Source organism: Nyctereutes procyonoides, unplaced genomic scaffold (assembly GCF_905146905.1).
Source record: "Nyctereutes procyonoides isolate TBG_1078 unplaced genomic scaffold, NYPRO_anot_genome, whole genome shotgun sequence".
NCBI lineage: Eukaryota > Metazoa > Chordata > Mammalia > Carnivora > Canidae > Nyctereutes > Nyctereutes procyonoides.
In genome coordinates, this window is record NW_026575142.1 from 12,615,875 (window position 1) to 12,642,876 (window position 27,002).

The window sequence follows — 27,002 nt, forward strand, 5'->3', positions numbered from 1 at the left end:
CGGTGGCCTCAACCAAAAAGGCAGTGGTGGGAATGGCTGTGAGACCAGGGGGATAGCCCTGTGCCTCAGGGTCCAGTTATTGGCTGTAATGATGCCCTGTGGCTCGGTGACAGTTTCCATACCATCCCAGTCTTTCTCTCCCCTGTCACAAGAATGGGAAAAAGGAACATGGTAATTAGGATATTCAAGGGCCAGGAGCTTTATTTAGCTTTCCTTGAAGGCCCCAGGTCTGTGTCATCCTGATCTTCCCAAATAATAGGGTCAGGTTTGTTGTTTCTTAGTAAAATATATTTGGGCTGGGCCAGGAGAGAGAAGTTTGGAATCCAATTTCGACCGTAGCCAGCTGGCCCAAGAAAAGCTCTAATTGGCGCTTTGTTTTAGGTTTGGGGAAGTTCGAGATACCACTCAGCCTATCTGCATCTAAATGTAGCCTCTTCTGAGCTCAGGTGCCCTAAATATTGAACCTGAGTTTGAGCCAACTGCAGGTTTTCCTTGGAGACTTTATGTCCCTTTAAGGCTCAACGTTAACAGGTGGCTCCAGTGAAGAGGCTTGGGAAGAGGAGCAGAGAAGCGAGTCAGCTTCACGTGGTGACAGGGAAGAGCCTGCAGAAAACTTGCTGTCATCTAAGTCAGCTCTTCAGGTTTTCAAGAAGGACTCTCAATAGAACCGTGGGGCATTACTGCCCTGCTTTGGGGAGGAAGCAGGTATTGGCAGGTCTCCTCTACAGGGATGCTAAAGGCAGCACTATATAAATCCATGACGTGGAGAATTTTGCTCTCGGTGGGGATGGAGGTCAGTCAAGTATGAGGACTAGGGACAACGGGACAACAGGGGGGAAGGGATAACAATATTGTTTATGGCTTAGAGGTTCTGGACAAGCCTCCATCCTCAGCCATTGGGCTTTCTCACAGGTAAAATAGGGGTGCTACTGGGACCGGTGCAGGGCATCATGAGGTACCGAGCCTTGGAATCTTCTAGTATGAGTCTGATACCCTGAAGGACTTCTTTATGAGTTATTAATTCTGGGGAGAGGTTTTGAAGGATCTACTTGAATCTTAATCTAACCTGAAGAAGCCAAGAGTATGTGAGAAATACATAAACGTGATTTAAGAACACTAAATATAAAGTAAAACATCAATGAATCTAAATCTTAGATTTAGATTTTAGATTTTTATTAAATAAAATAAAATAAGATACAGAATAGAAAGTAACAGGGCAAGAGAACTTTTGGACCTTTTAGATCTGTCCAGTTTTATTTCTGTTATACCCCCCACCCCACAAACACAGCAAATAAAATAGTCTCCTATTGATTCCAATTTGGGGGGGAAAAGTTTGCTTTTTTTCATTCATAGTATTTAAAGGTGACCACTGGCAAGATGTATATAGCAAAATGCTTTATATTTTTGAACAATCCAAAATGGTAATAAAACATAACTGGACAAAACCTGCTTTTATCCACCTTAACAGAACTTGGCCAATTCACTTTCCACTCAGAGTTAAAGGTCAGCCTTCTCTTCCCCATCCTCATGTCATTCTGTAATGTAGGCCTCACATGGTATGATCTAGAATGACTTTTAAGTTGCCTCTAAGAAACTAGTAACTTAAATGACTAGCCAGTTCTCTTGATCTTAATCATTTTGCATTCAGAGATAATCATGTGTAATTATCATGGGTGGATGAACACACTGAAGAGGAAACCCTGTTTCCTGGGGCAAATCTGGACTGAACTGTGGGCTGTGGTTGAACCTTTAGCTGGCCATGACACTGGGGAGAGTACGTCCACTGTAGGATGGGAAGTGGAATGAACAAGTCACCCTTGCTCACAAGGTGTCCATCATAAGTAATGTCACATCTTTAGCAAATGGCTCCTGGCCACGAGATGCCCTAGCTGGTCTAGGGTCATTGAGTGATGCTGTCTAATACAAGCATTAAACCATGATGTTGACCTAATAACATTATAGTAAAACCAACAAAGTCAACCATTTCTTTCATAGAACTAGGAAATTCCAGAATTTCTAAATAGTGGCATATGTTGTGTGTGTGTGCTTGTGGAGTCAATGAAGAACCAGTTAATGAATTATTAAAGCCATTTATGCAAAATATTCTGCTCTGTTCTCTTAATCCATACTGCCAATTCCCTTGTAAAGGGTTTATTGGTAGACCCTACCTTCACCCCAGTCGTTTCTCCAACTAAAATTCCGTGATTTTTGAATGATCCATTCAGTTATTAAATAAAACTTTGGCAATTAGTCACATACTCCAGGGTTCAGGTTGATTTTTAATTTCTTCAGTGCATCCAGAGATATCTTGCGTGAGAATCAGTTGATGGATATTTTACTCAAAAGCCATTGTTTTGGGCACCTGTGTGGCTCAGTCAGTTAAGCATCTGACCCCTGATCTCCACTCATGTTTTGATCTCAGGGTTGTGAGTTTTAAATAAGCCATGAGCTTCTCTTATAATGTCTGCAGTGGATAACAGATGGACGTGTACTGTTAAATCTGTGTTTATTAGTTTGCTAGGGTTGCTGTAACAAAAACAACGAAAATGCTGATCAGGTGGCTTAAACAGCAGAATTTTATTATCTCGTGGTTCTGGAGGCTAGAAGTCCAAGATCAAGGCATTGGGAAGTTTGGTTTCTCCCACGGCCTCTTCCAGGCTTGCTGATGGCCACCCTCTCCTTGGGTCCTCACAGGCCTTTTCTCTGCGCTCACACATCCCTTGTGTCTCTTCTTCCTTCTTGTAAGAACCCTGGTCATATTGAATTAAGGCCCCACCCCACTGGTCTCATTCTAACTCAGTCACCTCTTCGAAGCCCCTATCTCCGGGGGCGCCTGGGGGGGGGGTCAGTCAGTTAACATCTGCCTCCAGCTCAGGTCATGATCTCAGGATCCTGGGGTCAAGCCCCACATCGGGCTCCCTGCTCAGCGGGGACCTGCTTCTCCTTCTCACCCTGCTTGTTTCTCTCTCTCTCTCTCTCTCTCTCTCTCTCTCTCTCTCTCTCTCAAATAAACAAATAAAAATCAAAAAAATAAAGGCCCTTTCTCTGAATATAGTCACCTTCTGAGGTACTGGGGTTAGGTTAGGGCTTCGATGCATGAATTTGGGAGGGACACAGTTCAGCCTATATGTGAAAACAAAAAAAGCCTTTTCCATCCCTGTGGTTGTGCTTGTGCACAGAAAGTTCAACACACAGTTTTAGAAAAGCCTGGCTTTAAAACCCTGAAATGATTCTTTAAAAGAAACTAATTCTCATAAGTGTCTATTCTTAAATGTTCAGTGCCTGGGGTGGGGTTAGGGTAGGAGGGCAAGAGTCAGCAACTGGTGGGTTGATCCCTTCAACCTTAGGGAGCCTAACTAGGGTGGGAAGCAGAACACGTTGTTCTCAAAAAGTGCACGGCTGATTGTGATGCAAGAGCTAACAGCACCCATTTTGGGAACCCCTGCCCTGGTTATTTCCCTTGTTCTAGAGCCTGTCCTGGCCCCCTGACAAGGCTGTCTTTCCTGGCGTGCTCCTCCCAAGGGAATAACCAAGTGCAGCAAGGCCAAGTCTCCAAGCTGCCTCAGTCTCGCTCTACACAGCTCTGTCCCCATGGGACGCTGGGCCAAGCTGGGGCCTCGGCTCAGATGCCAGATCAGTCCCTTCTGTGCCAGGTGCTCGAGCAGCACTCACACCAGCAGGACCCACGCTCACCTTCAAGGAAGACGATCGTTGACCCATCTGAAGGCTTGGCGTGTACCATCCCACTCATCCTCCCACAGCCCCGTCCCACCGGCGGGAAACGGAGGCCCAGACAGGGTAGTTTCTTGTCCCAGGTTGTTAGGAATCACAGCAGAGATTCAACATCCTATTTGCCTGACCCTGGTCTCGTGTTCTCACAGGGATTCTAACCTTTTTCGTCCATAGACTACACTAGTGTCTGGTAAAGCCCAAAGGACTCCCTTCTCTGACTGTTACTAAATACGTAAAGCAAAATACAGAGGATACAAAGGAAACTAGTTATATTGAAGTATGTAGGACAGGACCCAGCAACAGATTGAAACATTGTCATAGTTTCAAAAGAGATCTGTAAGGATTGTAATATGAAATGGAAATATCATGTGAAAAACTTCGTGAAAAGTTGCAACTACTGTGGTTTTCAGCCTACATTTATAATTGAAGGAAATGCTAAATTCTAGTTGAACCTCAGGGGAACTAAATATGTCCCCCCCCTTTTTTTTTTCCATTCAAGTTCATGAACCCTTGAATTCTGACCACAGCCCCTGCAGGGGTAAGGATCCAGGCTAGAAACGCCTGGTCCAGTAGGGTCTCTGCTGCTGTGAGGTCCTTCAGGAAGCTCTGTTTCTGGTTCTGATGTGGGCTGCTAACTGGCTCCCCCAAGGCTTTGGGTTCTACTTCCTGGTGGAGACAGACTGCCAGGAAAGCAGGTCCCAGTACTACAGCTAGCCAGCCCCTCGGACACAGCGCTGATTCTTTGCCTAAGCCTCAGAACGCACAAGGAGTGGGGCTGAGAGCTGTTCCGAAGGCCAGGACGTGGCCTGCCTGGGCGCTGCCTGGCTCTTCCACTGCACACGTCGTTAGTGAGAGCCCTACTTTGAACCAGATGTTAGGGAGAAATGGTGGAGTTCCCAGTCCGGTGGGAAGACAGCCAGGAGTGAGCCTAGCATGGGGGACATGAGTTGGTTGTCTTTGACCCCTGCCGCAACATGGCAAGATTGAAGTCTGGGGTTTCTCAAGATAGCACTGGAGCCAGCACCTTTGAGCACTCAGGTGGGAGTAGTTTGCATGGAGGAGGAGGAGGAGGAGGAGGAGGAGGGGAGAGATGGCTGCTGCTGCCACTTCCTCAGCCCCCGAGAGGAGAGAATGGTGAGGGCACTCACCCACAGATCCTCCCCCCGTTGTTGAGCTGGGGCAGCTGGGGTGGGGAAGGCCCAGCCTCTGCGGTCCACAGGTTTATTTATAAGTCAGTTGGTGCACATGCAGAACCATGAGGGCGGCAGCACAAAGCTGCGTAACAACTAGATTAAAGAGGCCTGACAGGGTGGCAGGCCCCCTGAAGGGTCCCCAGGCCACAGTCTGGGCCCTGAGATTCATCGGACAGTTCAATCTGGTCTTTGCAACCAGGGACTAACTCATGAGAACCAGGCCCATTAGAGGTTCCTGGTAGTCAACCAGGATCCACTCCTTCCTGGCTCAATGCTAGGACGATGGGATGACGGGTTAGTCAGTCAGGGGGGGAATCGGACACGGTGAGTTAGAGGGTTGGGGGCATTTCATAACCGCCAGGCACATGGATGATCTGTTCCATGGAGCGCACCTGGGGGGATTTGGCCACCCCCTTCCTGGGAAGCTGCTTTCTCCAGCTCCCCCATGAACACCACTGCTTTGGCTGCAGTGTCTTTCACAGTTAGTTGGGCCTCAATCCAGTTTCCGATCCGCATCCTTCCTCCTGGTCCTAGGACACGTGTGACACATGTGACAGTGAGGCGTCAGGTGCCTTCTGCCCCGATGCAGGCTTCACAGCACAGGCCCTGCACTGGTCACGCCTCCCGCCTGGCCCCGCAAGCAACTAACGGGTCATGCAGGAAAAGGCCAATTTAAGGAACACATTGTAAAGGAAGCTCTGACACAGTCTTACTGAAAAACAGATTCTGGCCTAGTTTACGGTGAGCTGTAGCACTCGTTAGCTCGTTACCTGCCTAAAAATGCTTATCAAAAAAGAGCAGGGATCGAAAGGACTTGATTTTTTTTATTTAATTTTATTTATTTATTCATGAGACACACAGAGAGAGAGAGAGGCAGAGACACAGGCAGAGGGAGAAGCAGGCTCCATGCAGGAAGCCCGATGTGGGCCTCGATTCTGGGACCTCGGGATCACACCCGGAGCCAAAGGCAGACGCCCCACCACTGAGCCACCCAGGCGCCCCAAAAGGACTTGATTTAAATGAATTACAGTCTTTTAGTGAGTTCCTCAGTTTCTCCGAGTCTCAGCGCCCTCTGTAAAACCAACTGAATCGAGCTGGTTTGCGATGTCACTGTAAGAGTTAGAGACGGAAGCGCCCTCTGTCCAATCGATTGTCAATAAGTGACAGCTGCTGTTGCTGCTGTGGCGTTTTTAAAATTTCATCTTCCCAGCAGTCCACTTGCAATGGAATTGCTCCAAACTATCCTGATTCCTGTCTTCCAGCAGCCTTGACAAGTCCAGCCACATCCTTTTAGATTTTGCATTCCCTTTCCGTTCACAGAACACAAGCCATCTAGCAATACTTTCTTGTTTCAAGGTGTAAGTTTTCCACATTAACCTTTAGTGGTTGAACTGAGTTAATTTTTATTTATTTATTTATTATTTATTTATTTATTTACTGAGTTAATTTTTAAAATTCTAAATACATGGTTTCTTTCCATCAAGAGACATGGGGAACAAAAGAAAGCTAATGCTGCTGTTTGAAATTCAGCACACATGTTCCGTGTGGCTCAGGTGGTGAGTGTCCCAGGCTGCCCACTGGTTCAAGGCTCAGATTCCACAACAGGTCTCAAATTTTAGTGCCTGCGAGTCACCTCGGGATCTTGTTAAGGTGCTGAAACAAATTCGGCGGGTGGACAGAAGGGCTAGAGATGTGACATTTCTAGCAGCTCGGGGTGAGGCCCTCACTGCTGACCTGGGACCTCACTTGAGTGACAAGATCTGGGTGGGAGGAGCCAGGACTCCTTAGGGGTGAGAAAGCCTGGCCCTGTGCTGGGGCCTGAGGCTTGGGATTGGGACTCTGAGGACTGGCAGGGAGAAGGGCTCATGGCCGGTGGAAGTGCTGGGAAGCTTCCTTGCCCCGTTGTTCCTCAGCCCCTGTAGTTGCCAGGCTGCCCCCCTTCCCACTCCCACGGGCTGGGTTTTCCCTGCACTGCCTACCTCGCCGCAGCCTGGCTTCCCCTGGTTCCTAGAGCCGTCACTCTACGCAGAAAGCTTTCCTCACGACGTGTATTTCTAGTAAACAGTCTGGGATTCAGAGGTTTGGGCCTCATCTCTTTTTCCCCCTCTTTAAAAAAAACTTAGATCCTATAAGGAAATGCCAAGTAGCGCAAAGACGGAATCCAGCCCCCTTGCCCGTCTTACCTGCCTGCCTGACCTCATTCCTGTCTTCTCCCTCTGGGGGACTGTAAGACCTTTGAGGGCAAGACCAGAAAAATATTCGTCTTTGCATTCATACAGCGTGTGTCCAGACCCAGGCGAATGCCAGGCATTTGCAAGAAGACAACCAGTGGACACAGTGGCAGTGGGAGAGCAAGAAAGGATGTCATGGTGGCAGTGAGTGAGGATGAGAAGCCCGTTGAACGTCAGATTTGCCAGGATACGTTTCTGGCAGTTTTATGACCACCTTCCAGCGGACACAGGCTCTAGGCCTAGGTCCTTCCGGGCGTCATTCCCCGGACCTTCTTTGGGGGGTAGGGGAATTAGTCTGTGTGAGGCACCAGTTTTGCTTCTAATACCTTAGGGCAGGGCAGCCCGGGTGGCTCAGCGGTTTTGCGCCGCCGTCGGCCCAGAGCCTGATCCTGGAGACCCGGGATAGAGTCCCGCGTCGGGCTCCCTGCATGGAGCCTGCTTCTCCCTCTGCCTGTGTCTCTGCCTCTCTCTCTCTCTCTCTCATGAATAAATAAATAAAATCTTTTTTAAAAATAATAATACCTCAGGGCATTTTGGCCCAGAAACCTCCCCTGCTAGGATACTTCTTCCAGAAGAGTAACATCTTGACAGTGTTGTAAAGGTGATTACATCCTTTGGCCTGGGGGCGCCTGGGTGGCTCAGTGGGCTAAGCCTCGGACTCTTAGTTTTGACTCTGGGTCATGATTTCAGGGTCCCGAGATCAAGCCCTGTGACAGGCTCTACACTCAACAGGAAACCTGCTTGAGATTCTCGCCCTCTGTCCCTCCACCTCAAAAAAATAAATCTAGGGGCATCTGGGTGGCTCAGTGGCTGATCATCTGCCTTTCGTTCAGGTCATGGTCCCCGGATCAAGTCCCACATCGGGCTCCCCGCAGGGAACCTGCTTCTCTCTCTGCCTCTCTCTGTGTCTCCCATGAAGAAATAAACAAAATCTTTCAAAAATATACAAATAAAAATGTAAAAAATAGTTGGCCTGTGTGCATAGCTGTTCATTTGGTGGGAGGGGGTTAGGAGGTCAGGACTGAGTATTACTAAAAAGCCTAGTGTATGACGGGCCGTCTCTCTTCTGTCTCCACAGGTCGGTCAGCAGGACTGCTGAAAGCCTAGCTGTGCAGGATGCCTGTGCCGCCCCCGCCGGCGCCCCCGCCGCCGCCCACCTTTGCCCTGGTGAGTGACTCCTGGGCCGCCATGGCTCGCAGCAGGCCCGGTGAGGTGGGACCTGGCACACGTGCGTCTGCTTTGACGACAGGTGCATTCTGGCCTGGGCCCCAGGGTGCAAGGCCCGGGCAGGGCAGAGAGGGCACGGATGTGCACTCTGGCGTTTCCTCCGGCAGGTACAGCGCGGGGGCCCCGGCTGCAGGGGTTCTGACCAGCACCGTCCAGGGGGACCCAACCTCTAGCCTTTGCTGCTGGACCCAGGCCTCTGTGTGCAGCGCTGCGTTCAGGCTTCCTGCAGACTCACTCTTTTCTTTTTCTCTGACTTTTCCCTTCTTCTTACTTTTTTTTTTTTTTTTTGGCAAATATCCTCCACCACCCCCACCCCCATCCCCACTTCCCCCACACTCACATCCTTCTTTAAATCTCTCCTTTCAGGGGCCCTTGGGTGGCTCAGTCTGTTAAACTTCCATCTCTTGGTTTCAGCTCAGGTCCTGATCTCAGGGTCATGAGATCGAGCCCAGTCTGGGGCTCCATGTGGAGTCTGCTTGCGATTCTCTCTCCCTCTCCTTCTACCCCTCCTGCTCATTCTCTCTCTCTCCTTCTGTCTCTGTCTCTCTCTCTCTTCAGTAAATAAATCTTTAAATCTGCCCTTATATTTAGAGGTCTACTTTCCAAAGGAATTTTCTTCACTGGTGTCCTCCTCATCTCACTAGACCTGTCCCCAGAAATTAGTGCACCCCTGCTCTGGAAGCTGCAGCCCTCCACGTGGTGATGCAGGAAGGCTCCCACATGCACCCCATTGCCCCATTACCTCCCTCAGTGTGTGAAGGTTCCACTCCTGAGGAGCCTCCTAGTGATGGGTCCTTCAGTTTTCACTTGGGGAAACTGAGGCTCAGAGAGGCAGCGTCTCTTGCCCAGGCTTCCACAGGACACATTTTATAGCCCATCTGAGGTTGGAACCTAGTTGGAAGAACAAACAATTAATTAGCTTGCTGCTACTCAGTGTGGTCCTCTAGCTGCCTAGGGGGGTTAGCAGCCCCAAGAGACAGGTGCAGAAATTGAGTGAGCGTTACCACTTACAGTAATTTGACGATAGTGTTATGTCAGTTTCTAAGAATGTATTTTCTGTGTCTCTTTTTTTTAACTAATTAATTATTTTAAAAAATACTTATTTATTTTTAGAGAGTGTGTGTGCAGGCAGGATAGGGGTGGGGCAGGGAGAGAAAGAGAGAATCTCAAGCAGACTCCTCGCCCAGCAGAGAGCCCGAGGTGGGCCTGCTGTGATCACAACCCTGAGATCATGACCTGAGCCGAGATCAAGAGACAGATGCTCATCCGATTGAGCCACCCAGGAGCCCCCAAATTCATTTTTCTAATAATAATTGTTATTTTACAAAAATACCAGTCCAAGATGAATTGAAAAAAATTTTTTTTAAGATTTTATTTATTTATTCGTAGAGACAGAGAGAGAGGCAGAGACACAGGCAGAAGGAGAATAGGCTCCATGCAGGGAGCCTAATGTGGGACTCGATCCAGGGTTTCGAGGATCATGCCCTGGGCTGCAGGCTGTGCTAAACCGCTGCGCCACCAGGGCTGCCCGAATTGAAACAAATTTTTAAAAAACTGATCCTTCACTTAGATACGTTTAAAAAGTTCTGATCCAGGGGTGCCTGGGTGGCTCCATCGGTTGAGTGTCTGCCTTCAGCTCAAGTCATGATCTCAGGGTGCTGGGATTGAGCCCCATGGTTGGGTTCCCTGCTCAGCAGGGAATCTGCTTTTCCCTCTCCCTCTGTCCCTCCCCCCACTCATGCTCACTCTCTTGCTCTCTCAAATAAATAAAATCTAAAAAAAAAGAAAAGAAAGAAAAGTTCTGATCTGGCTAACAGAGGGATTTGTTTATCTCTATTTCTACAAAAGTGGTTCTATACCACTAGCTGGTTAGTATGTGAATTAATTTTTTTTTATTAATGCTCATCTGTTGATTTTAACATGTGTCCTAAAATTTATAACTAGCACATCAAACTAAAGATTTAATAGAGAGTTAGTTTAAAAAGAAAATATTCACTGAAAAATAGTATAAATAATATAGTGAACTGGCTTAATGAAAAATATTTAATGGATAATAATAATACAGGTAGCTGAGAAGACATCCAGGTCATTCAACTGGTACCAGAATGAAATTTATCCCATCAGCTCATTTGTATCCATTGTTATGTGACCAAGAGCAAGAACCTAGCGAAACAGGATACAGAGATGAGCAAAGGGAACGGTGGCTCGGTGGCCATCCTAGGGCACTGTCTAGTGGAAGAGCTCAGTTAAGGACTCTGGACTGCCACCTGAGAGGAATTAGCACCCACGGAGGCCAGGCCTCAAAATAAATTTGAAGGCATAACAGGAGCCCAGTGAAAATTGCTGACCTCAAGCTGTTAAGAGAGGCAGGGTTGACAGTTGCTTAACTTCTCTGGGCCTCAGAGAAGGTTTCATCCTTAAAATGAAGACAGTAGGTCATTTTTAAAGTTCTTTCCAAGATGTCCAACCTGTGTTGTCAAGTTGAAAAAAACAAATTTCAGAGCAATGGAAGATGACTCCATTAGCAAAAGCGAACTATACAGCTAAGTCACGGCACTTTTGGAACTGACTGCTGAGAAGCCGCTAGTATTAACAGGCTTGCTCAGGGGAGTGTTGGAGACTGGTGGGGAGGGGGCATTTTGTCACTTTTTTTTTTTTTCCAACTGAGATATAATTGACATTTAACATTACAGACGTTTAAGTTACACATGTTGATTTGCTACATTTTTATATTGCAGTGTAATGACAACCTTGGCTTTAGCTAACGCCTCTTTCACATCACATAATTAGCATTCCTTTCTTCTGGTGAAAACATTTAAGATCTAGTCTCTTAGCAGCTTTGAAGTTTATAATACAATATTGTTAACTGTAATCACCAGGCTGTGCAGTTGACCTCCAGGACTTACTCATCTTCTGGTTGTACCCGTTAACAGAGCTCCCCAATTTGGGCAAGGGGCATTCTAGACTCCACATTTGCCCTTCTCTCAAGTGGCAGGGAGGGCTCTGGAATCGGACGGCCAGGGTTTGGATCCTAGCTCCTCCTCTGACTAGCTGGGTCACTGGGGCAAGTGAATTTACCTCCCTGTGCCTCTATGGCCTTGTCTCTGGAATGGAAAGAGTGACTCACAGGGCTGATGCGGACTGAAGGAATGAATCCACATAGAGGTGCTAGAGCCTGGCCCACAGTAAAAGCTATAGAAATGTTAACTGCTGTTATTAGGAGCAAGTAATACTTTATAATTATTCCAGGACCCTTTCGGCCTAACACAGAGCTTCTGCGTACCCTGCTTCAGGGTTTTTCTTAGCTTTCCCCCTGCCTCTAACTGATAATAAACCTCTGGGGGAGGTCTCAAGCTCACCTGCCCTAGCTTTACCTCCTGTGGCCCTCACCAACCTCTGGAATCAGACCCTTTCCGGAGGGCTGGGGCCCTAGAAGGCCACCCAGGTCTGCTGGAGGGACTCCTGGGTTTGGGGAAGCCAACTCTCCCTGGGGCCAGGCCAGACCAAGCCCGTTTCTATATGTGACAAACACTGGCATATGTCTACATCCAAGTCCTGTGTGCTGAGCTTGTAGTATCCCCACTCCCTAAAATAACCCTGAGGAAGTGAGATCCCAATTTCATAGTATGGATCTTTCCCCGGAAATCTGGAAAAATGAGAAACTACCTAAGCATTTTAAAGCAGCACACCTTCGTCCACTCCACGGTCTCTGTGAGCTAAGCTTTCAAAGGAATTAAATATGAGAAACAAGGTAGGCAAGGGTGTGTGGGAACTTTGGGGGTTGTGGACGTTTCTAGATCTTGACTGTGGTGGTGGTGACATGACTATGTTTTTCAAAACTTGTAGAACCATACGCTCATGTAGTGGTTTTACTATACGTAAATTATACCTCTGATGTCCCTTAAATTAAAAGAAGAAATCTGGGCAGCCCCGGTGGCTCAGCGGTTTAGCGCCGCCTTCGGCCCAGGGCCTGATCCTGCAGACCCGGGATCGAGTCCCACGTCGGGCTCCCTGCATGGGGCCTGCTTCTCCCTCTGCCTGTGTCTCTGCCTCTCTCTCTCATTCTCTCTCTCTCTTTCTCTCTCTCTCTCATGAATAAATAAAATCTTTAAAAAATAAAAAAATAAGCAGCATACAGCTGACCTTTGTTCCTAGAGACCATTTTCCCCTGGCTCCGGGTTAGCTCTAAATGACAGGAGAGAGAAGCTGTTCTTCGGGGCACATTCTGGAGTATGAAGCTTTGTAACATTCAGGAGAATCTTCTCAGACTTAAAATTCCCTTCTCGTTTCTAGCCATCCAACCCTGGTTCTGTTGGTTACGGGCAGGTTGTGGTCTGAATTTTTAGAGACTTTTATCAGGGACTGACTCTTCCTGCATTAAAAATGAACGTAATTTATTGCCGCATCTGTTCCCAAATGTCAGGGTCTTAAGAAGAATGACATCGGATCTAAAACTTGCAGAGAATTTACAGCCTATTGCCAAGAAGCTCGGTAACAAGCCTCCGATACCCTGGCTGTCCCTGCTAAATGCTGTAGGACGTGATTTTAATTCGGGAGATGAACTAAGTCTTCACGGTTTTCTTTTAGGCCAATACGGAAAAGCCTACCTTGAATAAGTCAGAACAGGCTGGGAGAAATGCTCTTCTCTCTGACATCAGCAAGGGGAAGAAACTGAAGAAGACCGTCACCAATGACAGAAGTGCACCAATATTGGACAGTAAGTGCAAAGAGCTGTTTTCCATCGAGATAAGTGATCTGTGGCCTCATAATCAACCCAGTCCTTCCAAAAAGAATTTTTATCTTTTTGGTTTTCCTTTCTTTTTTTTTTTTTTTTTTTTGGTTAACAACAGCTGCAAAGCTAGCAAAATAAGGGACTGTATCACTCATTGTAGCCACAGCTCCGGCTTGGGTTCCCTCTAATGCTGCAGGAAGCCAGTATAATAATTCTTTGTCCAAGACACACACAGTAGCGATTCTCTGAATTATTCACAACACTTTCGGGAAGTTAACCCATTACTCTTTGCACCACAGATCAAAAGGCAGCATGAAATATGGAAAGGGTCCCAGCCTTGGAATCAAAGGATGTAGGTTTGAGTTCGGGCACATCTGTCACTTGCCATCTCCAAGCCTTACTGTCTTCACATGTAAAATGGAGAGAATGCCTGTTCTGCTGCCTTCACAGTTTGCTGTGAGCACCAGACGAGACAATGCAAAAGTGTTTTGTGGTCTGGAATGTGTCAGTCAAGTGTGAGATGTGATTTTCAGGAGCTGGGAGAGAGGAAATGAGATCACAACTTTGCTTATCTACCCATCGTAAATCTGAGATACGTTCTAGAACAAGGCAGGGTATGTATAAACAAACAGGTACCCACAACACAGGACTCCTGTTAACATTTACAACAGAGTGAAAATGTATCCACGACTAGACCTTAATATCCAGGCCTTCAGACTGTCTCCTCATGTTCCTAGACCATTCCACTGCCAGCCAGGTGCCCCGAAGTACATCCTACACACAGATCTCATTTGAACTTAGTAGAAAATAGACTGACTTTCCAAAATCACCAGAGGGAGTTTTGGAGACGGTGAACAGTGCTGCTGGATTTTAGCCAGGTCGAGGAGTAGAAATGTTTAGGACGAATTTCCAGGAGAATGGAGAAGAGAGAAGGCTCAGAGTTAGGTGAGAACATTGGTGTGGGAGGGAAATGGGAAAGAGGAAGACCCAGACAAAGGCCTTTGCCTGGTGCTCTGCTACCAGGGTCTGTGTTGCAGAGGAGAGTACAGCAAGCCTCCAAAAAAGAACTGTGGGGTCTTTTACCCTCAACTTGACACAGTGACATCTTAGTCAAAATGCCCGTGAAACCAATATGGTTATTTTATAATCCCATAGTCATCTTGATTGGTGTCACAGAATTCTCTCCCTGAGGGGAGCCCAGTACCCCTTATCTCTGGAGAGCCTCGGTCCCAAGCTGTGTGAGTCCTGGTGCCTGGCATGGGGCCAGAGGAGCTCCACAAACTGCTGAGCGCCGGGACAGAGCTCGGTTGTCCTTTCCTTTAGGAGAAGGAGCGGGGAGCTTGAGAGAGGTCGATGTGAAGTCCCCACTGATAGTGAAGGACACTGGACAGTCGGTGGCCTCTTCCTGAAGCCACTATTAGAAACTCACTGTATTCTTCAAGGTCCACTTCTTCGCCCATTAAATAGAAATAAGTATGCTTCTCCCTTCCAGCTGTTCCATGATGTCTATGAATGCACTTTGCTTCGTGGACACAAAATGCCACCCAGTGCATGCTCATGTTGTCCATGCACCTAATGGACATACTATTGTCACAGGCTCTTTGCAAGGGGCAAAGTCCACCCGTGGTTTTGTATTTGTTTGCAACTGAAGCCTCCCTGGATTCTATGTCAAAACGTTGACCATACAGAAGTATCCTGTTTAAATGCAGTATTCCAAAATCTATCATTGATTAATGAATAATATTTGACTGTCAAGGGCATTATTAATATTATTGGTAGTAATTAAAATTAGTAAAAAAAATTGTAATTTTTTTATAGAAGCAATTTTACATATAATTCTGGAAATTGTTATCATAATCTGATTTGTTAGGTGAGGTAATCCTTGTCATTTCACTATTAGATTATTTCTTCTGTCAGCAGAGCTCCCATTGGCTCCACACCTACAAAAATGCAGTGCTAACAAGGATGTGGGATCAATCCAATCAAGAAAAAAAGAAAACACAAATGAATAAAATTAGAACTGAGAATGTAGATTAGTAAGAGATTCAAAGCAGATTTTTTAATGTTTTTATTTATTTTTATTTTTTATTTATTTATTTATTTTTAAAGATTTATTTATTTATTTATGATAGATATATATATATATATAGAGAGAGAGAGACAGAGACAAAGGAGGAGGGAGAAGCAGGCTCCATGCCGGGAGCCCGACGCGGGACCCGATCCCGGGACTCCAGGATCGCGCCCTGGGCCAAAGGCAGGCGCCAAACCACTGAGCCACCCAGGGATCCCCTATTTTTATTTTTTATTTAAATTCAATTTGCCAACATATAGTGTAACGCCCAGTTCATCTCATCATGTGCCTTCCTTAGCACCCATCACCCAGTTACCCCATCCCTCCACCACCCCCCTTTTGCAACACCCTTTTTGTTTCTCAGAGTTTCTCACAGTTTGTCTTCCTCTCTAAACTTTCTCCACTCAGTTCCCCCATGGTCCCTTTCACTATTTCTTATATTCCACATATGAATGACACCATACGATAATTGTCTTTCTCCGACTGACTTATTTTACTCAGCATAATATCCTCCAGTTCCATCCAGGTCGATGTAAATGGTAGGTATCCATCCTTTCTGATGGCTAATATTCCATTGTATATATAGACCACATCTTCTTTATCCATTCAACTGTCAAACAACATTGTGGTTCCTTCCACAGTTTGGCCATTGTGGGCATAAAAGCAGACTTTTTTCAAATAAGAATGCTGTGATGAATTTATATGCTGAAACATGTTAAAATCTTCAAGAAATTAATTTTTTACAAAAGGCATAAATTTACCAAAATCCACTCATGTAGCTTTAATAAGCAAGGAAAAAGTTGAAAACTTTATCAAGCTACTTCCTCTCTGAAAAAGCTTTAGAGCCAGATGATTGTATTCTTTCAGATTTTAAGAACGCGCCAATTCGGGATCCCTGGGTGGTGCAGCAGTTTGGCGCCTGCCTTTGGCCCAGGGCGCGATCCTGGAGACCTGGGATCGAAAATCCCACATCGGGCTCCCGGTGCATGGAGCCTGCTTCTCCCTCTGCCTATGTCTCTGCCTCTCTCTCTTTCTCTCTCTGTGACTATCATAAATAAATAAAAATTAAAAAAAAATTAAAAAAAAAGAACGCGCCAATTCAAATGCTATACAGATCATTCCCAAAGATAGGAAGAGACGGAATGCTATCTGAATAATGTAATGAGATTCGCGTGATCCTGACCTCAAACTCGACCAAGGCAGCACAAGCACAAAAAGCAAGCTCTATACCAGTGTCCCAGGGGACATGTGGCGATGTGTGGAGGCATTTCTAGCTGTCACAACTTGGCCACGGAGGGGTTCCTACTGACATCTAGTGGGTAGAGGCCACTACATTCTACAGAGAACAAGGCAGCTCCCCACGCACAAAAAATTATCTGACCTAAAGTATCAGTAGTTCCAGGGTTAAAGGCGTGCCCGTTAAAATCAAACTATGGTTGCCTTTAGAAATATGAATAATTTATATTGTATAGAAGTTCAGTCATCAAAGTAATTACTTACAAAACTAGAAATACAATAAGATATACAACTATGAGACAAGAGGAAGCAAAACCTTATTATCTGCAGACCATATGTCTGGTAGAAAACCCAAGATAATAAATTTTTTATAAATTTTAATTTAGAAATTATAGCAGAACCAGGACGCCTAGGTGGCTCAGCAGTTGAGCGCCTGCCTTCAGCCCAGGGTGTGATCCTGGGGTCCCAGGATCAAATCCCACATCGGGCTCCCTGCATGGAAACCTGCTTCTCCCTCTGCCTGTGCCTCTGCCACGTGCTCTCTCTGTGTCTCTCATGAATAAATAAATAAAATCTTTTTAAAAAAAGAAATTATAGCAGAATGGTTTATTAGATGTCAAATGAAATTTACTGATGCCAATGATAACAAGTTACAAAAGGGGAAAAACACCCGTTTCACAATTTTAGCAAACAAAAATCTATCAAAGTAACCTTAACAAAAAAAAGCATGTGACCCATGTCACAGAAATTCTAAAACTTGACTGAATGAACCAGAAAACCTGTAAGAATATGCCATGTTTCCATATAGTCTAAGTATCATAAAAGTGTCCATTCTCCCCTGTTGATTTGTAGATTTCGTGCACTGCTTATTAAAGACTTTAGAAGACTTTTCAGGGGTAAAACTTTTTTTTTAAGGTTTTATTTAATTATTTGACAGAGTATAAGCAGGGGGAGCGGCAGGCAGAGGGAGAGGGAGAAGCAGGCTCCTCGCTGAGCAAGGAGCTGGACCCGAGCCCAAGGCAGACACTTAACTGACTGAGCCACCTGGGTGCCCCTCCAGGGGTTGAACTTTAAACAGTGTTTAACCTTATAAATACAGACGTGCATACATCATAAATTATATGAGACACTTTTCTAAAGAGGGTTATAATCATGGCTCTCATATAGATTTAAAATGAATATATGTCAAATATTTTGAGTCATTAATTACTGAGGGAAGCAGTATAATGTTACCAGTGAAAAGGAGAAAAGTACTACACATATCAGAGCTAAAGTTAATTTACAGGTAGGTACAAAACCCATCTGTAATCAATTGCATCCCACTGAACACTACTAATTTACATTTCTGTGGACAATTATTATCAGTTTTCTACAACTTACATAGTTGTAAAATAACTCAAAGACAAGGGAAATAACCCAAAAGTCTAGACAGGATACTTAGTAATCTTTTTCTTTTTTCTTTCTCTCTCTTTTTTTTTTTTTTTTTTTTTTTTGTCGTTTATTTGTCCATCTCAGAATCTTCCACAGTTTTGGGGAAATAAATGCAAAATAAAACAGTATCTTTGTACCATCTTCAAGTGCAAGGAGTCTTTTTAAATGTTTAAGCTTACCGTTGGGCTTTATATTGAAATCAAACCATAAGGCCATTGAATAAGTAGATGATCAAAAGAACTACAGTATATTCATGTTCTAAAACACAATGTGGTCCCTTAAACTCATGTTTTCAAAAAATATTTGATGACCTGGAAAATGCTAACAATAAAGTGGTACATGAAAAGAATAGGCTTAAAACTGTTTAGTGAATTTGATCTTAATTTTGAGAAAATATAAAATGAAAAAGTACTAGCAGGAAAAAAGTATGCCAAAATAGTGTATATTTCCAAGGAATAAAATGATGGGATGTTTTCTTTTCTTCCCCTTATTTTTACCATTTCCTTTCTTCTCACCTTTTACTGCATCTCCCCCTCCCTTGGGACTTACTTTCTTTGAAGATTCTTTTATTTGCCAGATCTTAGATATTAACTCGGACGCAGCTAGCCAAGTAGGGAGCGTGGGGGCAAGGCATCATCTATTACTGATTCTCCTGCCTGTGTCTGCCCTGGAGTGAAAAAAAAGAAGAAAGAAAAAAAAAAGCTTTTCTGACTGGGGGTAGGGTGAATTGTTAAAAGCCTGCATTTTAATGAAATCCCAGTAGTCCCCCATAAACCCAGTCTGAGCCAGCTCCCTGTTTGACTGTCATTGTTTATTGTTTACTTGGGCTGGACTCTGGTGATGTTTTCATACATGGTGAAGAGACTGTGTTTCCTTCCTTCTGCAGAACCTAAAGGAGCCGGTGCTGGTGGTGGTGGTGGCTTCGGTGGAGGTGGCGGTGGTGGCGGTGGTGGAGGCGGTGGCGGCGGTTTTGGAGGAGGTGGACCACCTGGCTTGGGAGGACTGTTCCAGGCTGGGATGCCGAAGCTGAGATCCACAGCCAACAGGGATAGTGGTAAGGAGAGTTTCTTTCTCTTAGTTAACAAGATGAGGCACAGTTCAGTGGTTTGGAGGCTTGGCGTCTCCTCTAAGGCACTGTGCCCTTTCAAACATTTTAGATTGCTTGAAATGTTAACACCGTTTTTATAAGAAAGACTCTATTTAGCATCTTTTTCTTTTTTAATCAAAATCAGACTGAGCTGTTAAATATTTGCCCGATCTCCCTGGGGTAACTTGTACTTTTTTGTACTGTTCTAAAGGGTGAGCTAGAGTGGGAAGAAAAAGGAGCAAATGGAACTTGCCACCCCTGGAAAATCTGCCTGGTGACCTGGCACATTCGCTTTTCTTTGTGAGGTAGACAAACCCAGCTGTCCAGTATAGTAAATACTTGTGAACCACTTTTCCAACACACTATGGAACATGTTTTACGGAATATGATGACATATCTTACTAAGTCTAAAAAGGTGTTTTGCATGACAGACATCTGGCATTTGAGGGCCAGTGATTCTAAATATTCTCTGCAGGAACACATGGAAATGAGTCCTATGGGATTGTCTCCAAACCTAACGGCAGAGAGAAAAATTGAATTTGGTCATGCCTAAATAAAAACCCTACAAAGTGCATGAGGCTCAATAAGATTTACCATAAAACTTTCAGTATTAATGTTTGTTGTGTTAGAAAAATTTTATTTCTAATTCTGTGATCGTTTAATATGCCTGCTGGGAAAGTATGAAATGCTCACAGTCACATGAAGGTGAAACCACTGAATCCTCAGGGTTGGATGGTCAAATGTAAAAAGATAAACTCCATAAAATGAGAGATTCTATCTTGCCAAACCTGCATTTACATTTAAATTTATTTTTTTTTATAAGTTAGCTTTTTTTTTTTAATTTTTATTTATTTATGATAGTCACACACAGAGAGAGAGAGGCAGAGACACAGGCAGAGGGAGAAGCAGGCTCCATGCACCGGGAGCCCGACGTGGGACTCGATCCGGGGTCTCCAGGATCGCGCCCTGGGCCAAAGGCAGGCGCCAAACCGCTGCGCCACCCAGGGATCCCTACATTTAAATTTACTTATTTAAAACCCACAAGAAAGATGGCGGCAGCTGACTAATGCAGACTTTCAGTAGTTTGACAATAGGTGAAGAAATTAAGGCAAAGACAACTGAAAATAAAATCCTAAAATGAAGATGGAATTTAAGTTAGTGCACAAAATGGTATACAGATGTATACGTCACCCTAGTGTACCATCCGCATCATGAACATCATCCATGTGACGTGCACATGGCTGATAACTGCAGCTTCAATCTGAACTTGGAAGATATAATTTATCACAAGTTGGTGGACATAGAAATATACCACACAGTCATGGGAAATACAGCTTTTTTCTAGTACTAAAGTTGAAATTAAAAATTCTCTCTAGAGTTCATGTTACTCCGCTACATAAATCCATCCAGATGTCTCTCATTGTGCCTTGGATGAACTCTAAAGTCGTCTGATTTACAAGGCTCCTTATGACCTGTTTGCTAGGTTCTCCATGCTCACTGTGCCCCAGGCACACAGGCCTTAGCTTTTCAACTTGAAGCTCATTCCCACCCCAGGACCTTTGCCCCTGCTGGCCCTCTGCCTAAAGCACCTTCTTTCCGTCTTTCTGTGGCTGGCCTCAGCTCAAACGTCACATCTTCAGAAAAGCCATCCCCAGCCAACCACCCTATCTGTCCTGTTCTCTCCCATTTCATCAAACTTTTTTTGTTTCTTTTTAGTACTTCTAACTATCTGAAAATATTTCTATGTTTGCCAGTTTATTATTTATCTCCCCCACAAGAATGTAAACCACAAGAGAGCAGGATCTTTTCTATATAGTTTACCCTTCTGTTTTTAGCATCTAGAATGATGGCTGGTATACAGCAGGTACTCAATAAATACTTGGTACATTAATTAGCTTATGGTTGAAGTGGTAGGAGTTTTCAGGCTAACCATTTTTTTGAGAATTACTTTGGGTTCTAAGAGATTCTGGGGTGGTTGTTGGAATTTTTCCATAACTTTGGTTCCTTTTGTTGAACCAGAGTAGTTTAATATTAATTATGTAATAGAGTCATTCTGTCCTGCCAATGTTGAAGTGAAAATTGACTCAGTAAGGAAAAACAGTCGCATAGTTCCTTGCTTCTTGCAGATTAAGACCAACCACTGGTGTCCAGTCTTTCAATTGAACTCTGACAGTTGCCTTTTCCTTTGTTGGTTTTTTTCTTATTTCAGTTATGATTCTCCCATTAAAGAAAAGTTTTCCACTTTTCTCCTGGGAATTTTTTTTAGAGGGACTAGGGAAGCCGTCCCATATGGAGATTCATGTTGGGATAACTAATTTTTCACCAAACATGGCTAAATCATTTTTCAGACTGGAGAGGTACAGGCACAGGAGGACAGGGATGGTGAGAGGGAGAAAGAAAACCCCTAGCAGAAACCCCATGTACCAACACTATCCTGCTCCTCTCCTCTCATGATGGATAGGGATTTCTCCAGAACCCTTCCCAGCTTCATCCGGTGCTTGTCCACATGGATTGCCAGGAGGGCTCTCTAAAATCCTTTTGCAAGCTGACAGGTAGTGGGACCTGGAACTAGCAGGTAGGTACATAGGGATCCGTGATATATTTTTCGGCCTCCAGGAAGGACCACCCAGAACCCGATTGACAGAAGTAATAGTTACCTATACTTTATGGCGTCTAGGAGAGGACTGGCAGTGGCTGAGAATACACTCTCGTTCTCTGATTTCCTGAGGGGCTCCTCATTTTCTAACTGGACTTTTGCCCCCTGTTCTTCAGATTCTGGAGGAAGCCGACCCCCAATGTTGCCACCAGGAGGAAGATCCACATCTGCCAAGCCGTTCTCACCGGCAGGTGGCCCGGGCCGGTTTCCAGTGGCTTCTCCAGGCCACAGAAGTGGTCCCCCAGAGCCTCAGAGGAACCGGATGCCTCCCCCGAGGCCCGACGTGGGCTCAAAACCTGAGAGCATCCCCCCGCCAGTACCCAATACGCCCAGACCCATTCAGTCAAGTCTGCACAACCGGGGGGCCCTACCAGTGCCCGGGGCCCCCAGGCAGCCCAGCCCTGGGCCAACCCCCCCGCCCTTCCCTGGAAGCCGAGGTGCAGCTTTTGCAGGAGGCTCCCCCCGCCAGACATCCTCTAGCTCCTCATCGTCCTTCTCCAGCAGGCCTCCCCTGCCCCCCACACCCAGCAGGGCCTTGGATGACAAGCCGCCCCCTCCACCGCCCCCGGTGGGCAACAGGCCCTCCATCCACAGGGAAGGGGTCCCACTCCCTCCCCCTCAGAACAGCAAGCCCCCAGTGCCTTCTACCCCCAGGCCTTCCTCCTCCTCCTCCTCACAGGCCCCACCCCCGCCACCTCCACCCAGCAGGCCCGGCCCTCCTCCCCTGCCTCCGGGTTCCAGTGGCTCCGATGAAACCCCAAGACTCCCACAGAGGAATCTGTCCCTCACTTCGTCTACACCGCCTTTGCCTTCGCCAGGGCGATCAGGCCCTCTTCCACCCCCGCCCACTGAGAGACCCCCTCCTCCCGTGAGGGACCCACCCGGCAGATCAGGTAAGGCACCACCCCGGCTGAGTGGCCTTTTTTTTTTTTTTTTTTTTTTTTAACGATTTAATCATTTATGAGAGACACAGAGACACAGGCTCTCTGCGGGGAGCCCGGTGCGGGACTCGATCCCGGGACCCCCAGCCAAAGGCAGATACTCAACCGCTGAGCCCTGGGTGCCCCTGCGTGGCCCTCCTACAGCCCAGCCTTCCCTATGTCCCTCGGCATCTAGGAGCCAAGGGTGTCCAACAGCAGCTCTGCTCCTTTCAGTGACACCCGTGTCTGACTTCACCCTGACGTCCTGTGCACCTCTGGGGAAAGTGGGACCTGGTATTTCTGTCTGCGTTTTAGAGATGAGGAAACTGGATAACCTATAAAGTCCTCACCAGCTAGTTACAAAGAGGCTAGAACTTTCACCTCCCGTTCTCACATGTGCTCACCACTCTACGGCCCTGCCCTCCCTAAAGAGGATTGCAGCTGTCCTACTTGGGGAGCTAAATTCCCATCTCCGGCAAGAGTGATCCATGATCAAAGAGCGATTCGGGGCAGCCCCTGTGGTGCAGCGGTTTAGTGCCGCCTGCGGCCTGGGATGTGATCCTGGAGACCCGGGATCAAGTCCCACGTCGCTCGGGCTCCCTGCATGGAGCCTACTTCTCCCTCTGCCTGTGTCTCTGCCTCTCTCTCTCTGTGTGTGTGTGTCTCTATGAATAAATAAAATCTTAAAAAAAGAGCCATCCATGATCAGGGGCGATCCATGATCGCAACAAGGGCAGCGATTTAGGAGCTAATGAACTTTTCCTGTGCTGCTGTCTTCAGCTGTCAAGCCTAGAGGCCACTTCCCTGCCCACTAAAAACAAGTATGAGAGCCCGTTTTGTTGTTAACATCTCTGGCACATAGATGCCTTGGAGAATCAGATAAAGGTAGAGGCCTTTTGTTCATAAAAATGCTCCTAAGCATAAACTCTTTCAGGGATCGCAGGCCCTTGCTGAAGCTCATCTGTGCTCCTGCCTCGGGTGGAGAAAGCTGGATCTCAGGGAGGAACTTTGAGACTAAATGAAATGAAGTGAGGGTTCCCTAGAGCTTATACTCTGTCCTAATTATAATAGGTGCTTTTGGGGATCCCTGGGTGGTGCAGTGGTTTGGCGCCTGCCTTTGGCCCAGGGCGCGATCCTGGAGACCCGGGATCGAATCCCACATCGGGCTCCCGGTGCATGGAGCCTGCTTCTCCCTCTGCCTGTGTCTCTGCCTCTCTCTCTCTCTCTGTGACTATCATAAATAAATAAAAAAAAAAAATTTAAAAAAAAAATAGGTGCTTTTTATTTCACAGTGGTTATGGATGGGTTCAGTAGAACCATCTACGTTTTTAATTTAACCTTATTATATATACAAGATGCCTGGAAATGGGGCATTTTTTCCTTTAGGAGAAGTTAAGCTTTTGCTCTGTGACCTCAAGCACCTAATAAACACCACTCTTTTTTTTTTTTTCCTAAGATTTTATTTACTTGAGAGAGAGAGTGAGAGCAAGCACACAAGCGGGGGGAGGGGCAGAGGGAGGAACAGGCTCCCCACAGAGTATGGAGCCCGATTGGGGAGGGGGGGCTTGATTTCAGGACTCCAGGATCATGACCTGAGCTGAAGGTAGATGCTTAACCAACTGAGCCACCCAGGCACCCCTAAACACCACTCTTTAAACCAATAGTCCTTGAAGGTGACCATGGGCTAAAATCACCCATAGAATTTTAAAAACTGTGATCACTGGGTCCCTGCCCCAGGGTCTCTGGTTCATTGGTCTGGGTTAATTTGGGCATCAGGATATCTGAAGGCAGGCTCCCCGGTGATTATAAGGTGCTGCAAGGTTTGAGAAGCGTTACTTCAAACAACTGTGCCACAGAGAGTAGGGTACAAACATAAGCTATTACTAGTCCCTTCAATGCAATCCCTACCCACCGTGACATCTCATTAAGCATTCTCCAAAGAACAAACAAGAACAGATAGATGAATAAAATGCAGGGTTTTCTTCTAATTCAACAGCTATGGGTTTTCCCCTAGACTGAGGAGCTTGTTTGCATGGCTTTCCCAAATGGACAAATCAACAGATTAAATCTTCCTCCAAAATAGGATAGGCTGTGACATATATAATATTTATTATTTCTTTTAGTTACATAAGTCATGTCTGTTTATTATGGAAAATACACAAAAGTATAAAGAAAACATAAATGATCTATATTCCTGTCACCACCCAGAAATAATCATTCATAACATTTTTTATTATCCTTTTAGTCTTTTTTAAAATATATGTTTTGAGGGGTGGGTGCCCGGCTGGCTCAGTCAGTAGAGCATGCAATTCCTGATCTTGTAGTCATGGGTTCAAGCCCCACATTGGGCATAGAGTTCACTTAAAAAAAAAAAAAAAAACTCAAGACGTGTGTGTGTATATGTATATATATACATATATAAACATATATGTCTTATATAAGTTTACAAAATCAGTATTGCTCTATACATACCATTTGTTATTTGCTTTTTATTTAACAATATCAGCATCTGATATAAACTATTTTTGTACAACCTGACTTCTAATGGCTGCATATTAGATCCTACAAATTTACCTTTATTTAATCATTCAAACTATCTCTAGATTTTTGCTGATGCAGATAATGCAGGGGATACGTTCTTGTAGCTAAATATTTCTGCACATTTTTATATATTTCCTTTGGATTAGTTCCTCAAAATGGAATATCTTGGTCAGTAAGTATGCATCTAGTAAACCATAAATTTCATAGCTACTTCCAAATTGACCTCTAGAAAATTCCTACCAACTTACATTCCCACAAGGATCCTATGAGAGGTGATCAAGGGCCATCTCTAGTGTGAGAGGTGGCTTGGCTTCATTGTAGGGGCATGAGCTTCAGATTTTGACATATTTGGAGTCTTGACAAAACCTAACTGAGGTTTTTAACTTTCCAATACCAGAGGCCTCCCCTGTGTCCCTACACCCCTCAAGGTTGCTGTAAGAATTAAACAAGGCAAGTCTGTATAGTGGTTATCTTAATTCCTAGCATGTAGTGGCATTCAATAAATGATGGCTTATTAGTATTATTATAAGATACTGAAGGGCAGCCCAGGTGGCTCAGCGGTTTAGCGCTGCCTTCAGCCCAGGGCGTGATCCTGGAGACCCAGGATCAAGTCCCACATCGGGCTCCCTGCATGGAGCCTGCTTCTCCCTCTGCCTGTGTCTCTGCCTCTCTCTCTCTCTCTCTGCGTCTCTCATGAATAAATAGTCTTAAAAAAAAAAAAGACATTGAAATATGGGGTGCCTGGGTGGCTCAGTCGGGTTAAGCGTCTGACTCTTGGTTTCAGCTCAGGTCATGATCTCAAGCTTGTGAGATCAAGGCCTACATTAGTCTCTGTGCTCAGGCCAGAGTCTGCTTAAGAACCTCCCCCTCTACTTCTCCCCCTCCCCCACCCTAGCCCCTGCTTGCACTCGTACTCTCTCTCTCTTAAAAAAATAAAATGTAATCTGTTTTCTATTATGCTTGCCTAGGTTTGGAGCAAGAGATCTGTAAGGTTGGAGTTAGGAACATGAACATTTACTTTAAAAGAAAGAGATCAAGTTGATCAGGTTATAGAATACCAGGCCCCATAATATTGTTTGCATTCAGTGACAGTTATGTGGTAGTACCAGTGGAGTTACCCTACAGCATGTGAGACACTTCCCCTCCCGCCCCCCCCCTCCCCAATAAATCAACTCCTCCTGACTGGGACTCCAGCCATGGCAAACAGATGGGGCAATAAGCCCTACCAGCAGAAGCACTGAAGACTCCTTGAGAAATGCATCAGGGCTGGCCTTGCCTCTCGCCTCCACCGGGGGTTGGGGGTAGGATTTCCAGGCAGGGACTTCTGCAAATGGGTGGCTTGTTCGTTTAAAGTCCTTTATCTGGATTCTGAATCTGTAGTTAGTAAACGATATTTATATTTATAAACCATAAGATGTGATAGTTACATAAAATGGCAGCATCTTGCAAGCAAAGCCACATTGCTGAAGGCCAGGAATAATTACCAAGGCCATTTTGATTTGCCTGGGAATGCTAAAGTTTTGTTGTGTTTTTTTTTTTAATTTGTTCATAATCCAAATAGCCTCTGAATTTGGAAGATGAGTCAAGCAAAATAGATTTTTGGGGTGTGTGTGTGTGTCATCAAAAAAGTATTTTTTAGGAACTTAAAAATTTCTGATTATGCCATACCACTGCATTTTTTAAAAAAATGGCTTCAAATACTTATGTAGTGCTTTTTATTAGCTTTTTGGCTACTTATTCTTGGCAGGAGTGCTGTGAGACGACTATCTGGTGCTCTCCTATATACAGAAAATTAAGTTCCATGGGGTAACCAGTTTGCTCAGGGTCTGGATTTTGCACCAGCATGCACAACCATGCACATTGACTAGCTGTTTGTTGCTCTCTGCTAATTTGTCTGCCCAAAGAATAACCCAGAAGAAACTCCTGCCAATCTCAGGATGGTTGA

General features: G+C 45.5%; 1 protein-coding gene across 4 annotated transcripts in view; it reads left to right on the forward strand.

Moving 5' to 3' along the window:
* WIPF1 (WAS/WASL interacting protein family member 1) overlaps positions 1–27,002 on the forward strand; it is a 122,268-nt gene that overhangs the window by 86,368 nt on the left and 8,898 nt on the right. For all 4 annotated transcript variants that reach the window (XM_055307685.1, XM_055307688.1, XM_055307687.1 and 1 more), the window contains exons 2-5: positions 8,235–8,323; positions 12,971–13,100; positions 18,740–18,907; positions 21,713–22,489. In XM_055307685.1, coding sequence (XP_055163660.1) covers positions 8,273–8,323; positions 12,971–13,100; positions 18,740–18,907; positions 21,713–22,489 — 1,126 coding nt within the window. In that variant the 5' untranslated portion in view covers positions 8,235–8,272. The remainder of the gene's footprint in view (positions 1–8,234; positions 8,324–12,970; positions 13,101–18,739; positions 18,908–21,712; positions 22,490–27,002) is intronic.